Source organism: Sinocyclocheilus anshuiensis, unplaced genomic scaffold (assembly GCF_001515605.1).
Source record: "Sinocyclocheilus anshuiensis isolate Anshui unplaced genomic scaffold, SAMN03320099.WGS_v1.1 scaffold191, whole genome shotgun sequence".
NCBI lineage: Eukaryota > Metazoa > Chordata > Actinopteri > Cypriniformes > Cyprinidae > Sinocyclocheilus > Sinocyclocheilus anshuiensis.
This window is the reverse complement of record NW_015549570.1, coordinates 189958-197049: the sequence shown is the minus strand read 5'-3', so window position 1 is coordinate 197049 and position 7092 is coordinate 189958. Positions and strand designations below refer to the sequence as shown.

The window sequence follows — 7092 nt, the reverse complement described above, 5'->3', positions numbered from 1 at the left end:
GCATTCGTATTCGTGTGGTGTGTGCTTGAGGCTCTCATCAGAAACCTGTGTGTTTGCAGAGAGCTCAGTCTGAGTCATGTGTGTGGTTGATATAAGCTTCAGAAACCTGTGTGTTTGCAGAGAGTTCAGTCTGAGTCATGTGTGTGCTTGACATGGCTCTCATCAGAAACCTGTGTGTTTGCAGAGAGCTCAGTCTGAGTCATGTGTGTGCTTGACATGGCTCTCATCAGAAATCTGTGTGTTTGCAGAGAGCTCAGTCTGAGCTGGCCGCTCATCAGAAGAAGGTCCTGAACGTGGACAGTCACGTGGGCATCTCCATCGCAGGACTGACGGCCGATGCCAGACTGCTCTGGTAAATCACGAGCCAGCGTTTCGTACAGATCTACTCACATTCTGATGAAAACAGGCTGCGAGGCCTCAAATACATTCTGCTCTTATTTAACAACATACTGATTTAGGGCCCGATAAAATCCATTATATTTCTTTCCAAATTCCGTTTTTTCGTTAATCACTGTTAATATTTGTAGACTCTGTTTTAATGGTTAAATAAAGTCTTACTGATCAAAAAGCATGTGTAATTAATTGAAATCACGAAACTTACAATTCATTTTATTTCTACCAAATTCTGTTTTCTGGATTCCATTTTAATGGTTTCATTGACTTTTAATAATCAAAAGCATCTCTAATTAACTGATTTAATAAGAAATATATCATTTTTTTCCCATAAATACTTTGTTGTGTATTTACTTTTTTCTGCTAAATAAATTCTGGTAAATAATTTTTCTGGTTTATATTCCTTAAAAAAATAATGTTTAATAATAATTTTAGTAGTAGTACTAAGTAATGTTTCTGTCACACTTTCTTCAAGTTAAACTGAATTTTTGTTTTGCTGGGTTGTTGTGAAGACCTAGGTTTCTGTTTGTATATGACATGATAGTTTTTCTCTAGAAAAGAAGCGTTCAGTGCTCATGAAGTGGCAGTTCTAGAGATTGTTCATGTGGTAATGTACTCGTATATTAAGGCGGCAGAGCTTCAGTATTTGTGTAGTAAGATTTTCCAAATTCCATTGCGTTCCGCATTATATAGTAAATTCCGTTTTTATGACTGGATTCCGCAATTCACATTTTCCGTGTCATGGAAATCACTGTCCAGCATCAGTGTCCAGCTGGCGATCACAGCCTTGTTTTTATCCAGGTTCTTGAACGTGCTTGTGCTCATCAGTGTCTCACTGCCTGTCTCTTTCTGAAAAGCAACTTGATGCGGCAGGAGTGTCTGGACTCTAGGTTCATCTTCGATAGACCTCTTCCTGTGTCTCGACTGGTCTCGCTCATCGGAAGCAGTATCCTTTTAGCCTGTCGCTCTGGAGAGCTGCAAAAGCCACTTTGCATCCCGTCTGCTATGTTTCCTGAGCACATGTTCCCTCAGAGACCCAGGTTCCCACGCAGCGCTACGGCAGACGGCCTTATGGAGTGGGGCTGCTGATCGCAGGATATGATGTGAGTGCTGAGATCACAGAGCGTGTGTGTGTGTTCAGTGGTGTGTTCAGTGATGGAGTCTTGCTGTTTTTGTGACTTTAGGACATGGGGCCGCACATCTTCCAGACGTGTCCCTCAGCTAATTACTTCGACTGTAAGGCCATGTCGATCGGCGCTCGCTCGCAGTCGGCTCGCACGTACCTCGAGAGACACATGGAGGCCTTCCTGGACTGTGTGTTATCAGCAAACACTTTGCACTGTGAACACAGTAGATCACACCTTAAACTTGTCCAAAACTATTCTAAACAGCGGTTTTCTCTCTTTTTATGATTATGCAGGCAGCTTTTAAGATAATGCATATTTGTACTTGTAAAAACAAATCATTTACAAATAAATGAAAATGTACCATAGCTTACATTTATATTAAATGCAGTAAGCTGAACTTCAGAGTGCTTTTTGACCCACTGAGGTAAGACTTATGTAATTTAATTTTCTTTTAAATATGGTTGAAATATAAGATTTGAAGTACACTACAAGTCAGCACAGTTTCTGTTCAGCACTAGTACACTCAGTACAATCAAGCATGCATTTACGTGAAGATGATGTCTGAAGAGGTTGTCTGAGCGCGGTTCTGTTCTTGTCTGCAGGTAATCTGAATGATCTGGTGCAGCACGGTCTGCGTGCGCTGCGCGAGACTCTTCCTGCTGAACAGGATCTGACCACAAAGGTTTGACCCTTCATCCGGTCGCTGTACTTGTGCTCATTACCGCTGTGACACTGCTGACCGCTTCCTTCCTCTAGAACATGTTGCGCTCATTACCGCTGTGACACTGCTGACCGCTCCTTTCCTCTAGAACATGTTGCACTCATTACCGCTGTGACACTGCTGACAGCTCCTTTCCTCTAGAACGTGTTGCGCTCATTAACGCTGTGACACTGCTGACCGCTCCTTTCCTCTAGAACGTGTTGCGCTCATTACCGCTGTGACACTGCTGACCGCTCCTTTCCTCTAGAACATGTTGCGCTCATTACCGCTGTGACACTGCTGACCGTTCCTTTCCTCTAGAACATGTTGCGCTCATTACCGCTGTGACACTGCTGACCACTCCTTTCCTCTAGAACATGTTGCTCTCATTACCACTGTGACACTGCTGACCGCTCCTTTCCTCTAGAACGTGTTGCGCTCATTACCGCTGTGACACTGCTGACCGTTCCTTTCCTCTAGAACGTGTTGCGCTCATTACCGCTGTGACACTGCTGACCGCTCCTTTCCTCTAGAACATGTTGCGCTCCTTACCGCTGTGACACTACCAACTGCTCCTTTCCTCTAGAACGTGTCTGTTGGGATTGTGGGGAAGGACATGGAGTTCAGCATCTATGACGACGATGCTGTGGCGCGGTTCCTGGAGGGTCTGGAGGAGCGGCCGCAGAGACGGGTGAGGGTTATTCCAGGTGTCTGCAGGTTTCTGAGCGTGAGTGATGTGCTGATATTGTTTGTGGACCATAGGTGGCCCAGCCGGCTGATGAAGCGGCTCCAGCTGTACCTGATGAACCCATGGAGCACTAACACGTGCCTCTCCAGCTCTGTCTGGCTGCAGATTCTCTGCCTCACACAAACCTGTAACATTTAAACCTTCTTTCTCTATCTCTGAGTTTAAGAACAATAAATCTGTCTTTGTTTCTTTCTGAGTGTTTTTGTGCTTTTTCATGGAGACTGTACAGCAGTGAGATTATTTAATAATTACCCTCTCCAAGTCCTGATACCCGTTCACTCTCGATCAGACTGACATGACCACAGTCTGTTTGAAGCTCAAGTCCATTCTCTGCTCCTTCAACATGTTTCACGTTCATCAACTAAGCCCTTCTTTGCCTATAGTAGAAATTAGAAATAAATTATTCAAAAATAAGAAATAAGTGATTGGTTGGATTGTCTGTGATTTCATTAATATGACTAAATTGCTGGACCCTTCTAGAATATTTAGTGAACTGTCATTGATTATGAGCAGTTGTGATTGGCAGTGTTGGGGAAAGTTACTTTTAAAAGTAATGCATTATTGTGTTACTCCCTAAAAAAGGAACTTAATTGTTATGTAGTTACTTTTTTGGAAAGTAATGTTAACTTTTCTTATCTGGGCTGGGTATACTTACTGTTTGTTTTTAATAATAAAAAAACACTTTCTCATCTTTCTCAAAGTGAAAGGGTGAAGGACATGTCTATTCCTGTCTGTACAGAAGCTTTGAGCTGTGCTGCTGATCTGGATTGCATGAAGAATAGGATGCAGGAGGAGAAAGTTAACATTCTTCAGTAATAATACAAAATACAAATGTTATGTGTTGCTTACTAGAATTAATTACCAGTTGTTTACTACAGTAGTCAATATTTGAAGTGGATCAAAAAAGTTCATCAAAGTTGTCCTAAGACCAGCATTTGGTTTGAAGAAACTTTGATGAAAGGTTTAGATCCTCTTTAAATGTCGACTAGTTTAGTTGAATTGGATCATTAAAGGACAGCAGCAAAGACATTAGTTAATAAAGTGGGATTTATTTCCACAGCGCCTTGGCACTTACTCCTGATTTCTCAACATGCTGTCAGTCAATTCATGGAAAATGAAGCAACTGAACTGGCATTACTTATTTGAAAAAGCAACTCAAAGTAATTAAAGAGTAATGTGTTACTTTACTGGTTACTTGAAAAAAGTACTCCAATTACTTAACTTGCATTACTTGAACTTAGTCTTTGTCTCTGGCAGACTATGACAGGCACGATATGAAATCAATGAGCAAGCAGATCAAGTTACCAGAGTATAATATCCTCCACAGATCTGAAGACCCCATCAGTTCTTAAATTCAAAGGTTAGAAGCAAGTGGTGATCAGAATGAGATTAGTAACAAATGACTTAAAGTCAATTTTACTGATGGACCAGGAATTGTATTCTGCTGCAGTAAGCCTCTGGGATCGAGTCAATGGCACGGGAATGTCCACATAAATCATGCCAGAGCTCAGTTTGAGAACAACAGATCTACTCTTCCACACAGTTAAGTTTTATTCCATTATGGCCCTGTTTACACCTGCTATTAAGATCGAGAATAGAACCTCTGTAAAGCAGGAAAAACGCCTGAGGTCTTTATGGAAATGAATGTTTTAAAAACCACTCTTAAACTCGGGTGCATGACACAATGCAGATGTGTTGTGAAAGAGTTCATGACAGACCAGAGATCTTCATATCAGCTCTCGTGTTTTCATATGAGGTGACACATCTGGGAGTTCAGTATCGCTGTATCCATCATCATCTCACTGATGAACTCTCAATAACTAATGAAGATGCAAGTCGCTGGATGGAGAACCAAAGAAATAAACACCAGGTGTGTGCTTGTGGTGTTTTATTAACACAAAATACAGCAAGTCAATGACACACACTCATGCAAACATGCAAGTATGAAAAGAGAATATAAATTAATCATAAACAATAAAAGCATCAATCACAATGTTTACTACACAAGCCATGAAGCACAGAAGCAAAACTAAATGGATTTACAGTCAGAGCTTTCGGTAATAATGTGAAAACAAAAAACTTTTACTGGAGACCTGTTAAATTAGTTTGTGATACATTACAAATTGTTTTCTTTAGGTGATGAATTTTATGTAAATATAGAGTATATAATATTTGATTCTGCAGTTGACAGGATGATCAGAAGTTTTGTGCTGAATGCAGCGGCTCAGTAGAAACGTCCTGCAGCTAAAATGCCTGATGTTTTCTGAACACAAGAACTCTGCATGTTGTTCACATTACGAACACAGGCTGAGGTTCCTGTACAATAGACAGGATATTGATCATTCATACTCATGTGTGACACAGCTGCTCCTTCCTGTGTGTCTCACAAACATGTCCACTGAGAGACAGCTAGTGCTCAATATAAGGTGAAAGTGTCCATGCAGCAAACCCATCTTCAATAACACCATGCATTGTTATTATTTAGATGGTTCATTGTTTGTTTCTCCGCCTGATGACACTGTGTTCTGACACTGGGCTGGGTGTGATGTCACTTCCTGTTTGAGTGTCTGCCTCTGGCTGTGATTGGCTGGTGGAGTCACTCAAAGACAGGTCCTCCATCTTTGTATTTGTGTTGGCATCTGTCCTCTCGTGGCGGTCACTGACGGACTCTTGGTCAGGACGGCTCGTCTCAGGATCATGGCTCTCTCTCATCTGAGCGTTTGTGCTCACGGGAGGCGAATGAACACAACAGAAATGCTCTTTCCCACCGTTGTCAGGAAGATCTGTGAAAATAAAATGCTTCATTCGTGATTAAAGGCTGCGAGGATGTGTCAGTGGTTTCCGAGCATAACATGAAGTGATGTGTGCATCTCATCGGAGCCGTGGGCGTCTGCTGGGATGGTGTCCACGAAGCGGCCCTCCTGCATGACGCGAGTGATCTCCTGCAGCTGATGCAGCAGCTTCTGCTCCTCATCCACGGCCACCGCTCCTGCCACACTGCCAACACACGCGCCACACGCTCACGTCACATGGAAACACACACACAGAGCGAGAGAGATGCACACCTGTCAGAGCCAGCGCTGGCTGCAGATATGATCCTCTCGATCACGTCCTTCGTCTCATTCAGTCTCTCCTGCAGCTGAGCCAACTCAAAATCAGCTGAGAGAGAGACAGATCTGTTACTCAACACACACAGAAACAGCTGATCATCAATGTAAAGGTGTTTAAAAGTGACAGTGTCCAGGTTGTGTGTTCGTGTTCGTACTTATTTTCCTCTTCATGTTTTCGGATCTGACTGCAGCGAATCGGCTCTCTGGAGGTTTGGTTGTTTTGCCTTTGGAAGTGATCTTTAACAGGCACAAACAAACTCCTAGTTACAAATATGGTAGAACTTCTACCACAAAAAACTGCTTTGTAAGTAATCTTCCTGATTTATCTCAATTCCTTAGCATATTCAAAATCTCAGAACAACTTGATGATGTAACAGAAACTATCGACTCTCTCTTTTCTAGCATTTTAGATACAGTTGCTCCTTTACGCTTAAAGAAGATTAAGGAAAACAGTCCGACACACTCACGCACTTCTTAGAGAAAAATGGTATCTGTGAGGATTTCCAGTCAGGATTTAGACCGTATCATAGTACTGAGACTGCTCTCATTAGAGTTACAAATGACCTGCTCTTATCATCTGATCGTGGTTGTATCTCTCTATTAGTGCTATTGGATCTTAGCGATGCGTTCGACACTATTGACCACAACATTCTTTTGCATAGACTAGAAAACTTTGTTGGCATTAATGGAAGTGCATTAGCATGGTTCAAATCGTACTTGTATGACCGCCATCAATTCGTAGCAGTGAATGAAGAGGTATCATATCGATCACAAGTGCAGTATGGAGTACCTCAAGGCTCAGTACTAGGACCCTTACTTTTCACTCTTTACATGTTACCCCTGGGAGATATCATCAGGAAACACGGTGTTAGCTTTCACTGTTATGCTGATGATGCTCTATATTTCTACGCAGCCCAGCGAAACATACCAATTTGAAAAACTAGCGGAATGCATAGTCGATATTAAAAACTGGATGACGAGTAATTTCTTACTGCTAAATTCTGAAAAAACAGA

At 42.0% G+C, this 7092-nt stretch overlaps 2 protein-coding genes across 3 annotated transcripts in view; one reads left to right on the top strand and one right to left on the bottom strand.

Annotated features, from left to right (window-relative positions):
* The window catches only part of LOC107657339 (proteasome subunit alpha type-1-like), a 5072-nt gene extending 1911 nt beyond the window's left edge, over positions 1–3161 (top strand). For both annotated transcript variants that reach the window (XM_016445384.1, XM_016445383.1), the window contains exons 4-10: positions 249–352; positions 1251–1339; positions 1426–1496; positions 1578–1707; positions 2123–2202; positions 2807–2911; positions 2983–3161. In XM_016445384.1, coding sequence (XP_016300870.1) covers positions 249–352; positions 1251–1339; positions 1426–1496; positions 1578–1707; positions 2123–2202; positions 2807–2911; positions 2983–3042 — 639 coding nt within the window. In that variant the 3' untranslated portion in view covers positions 3043–3161. The remainder of the gene's footprint in view (positions 1–248; positions 353–1250; positions 1340–1425; positions 1497–1577; positions 1708–2122; positions 2203–2806; positions 2912–2982) is intronic.
* A 1947-nt stretch (positions 3162–5108) lies between these two features.
* LOC107657335 (protein RIC-3-like) overlaps positions 5109–7092 on the bottom strand; it is a 3717-nt gene continuing 1733 nt past the window's right edge. The window contains exons 3-6 of the mRNA XM_016445377.1: positions 6234–6315; positions 6034–6127; positions 5844–5965; positions 5109–5751 (exon numbers count right to left, since the gene is read on the bottom strand). Of these exons, the coding sequence (XP_016300863.1) occupies positions 5459–5751; positions 5844–5965; positions 6034–6127; positions 6234–6315 (591 nt within the window). The 3' untranslated portion in view covers positions 5109–5458. The remainder of the gene's footprint in view (positions 5752–5843; positions 5966–6033; positions 6128–6233; positions 6316–7092) is intronic.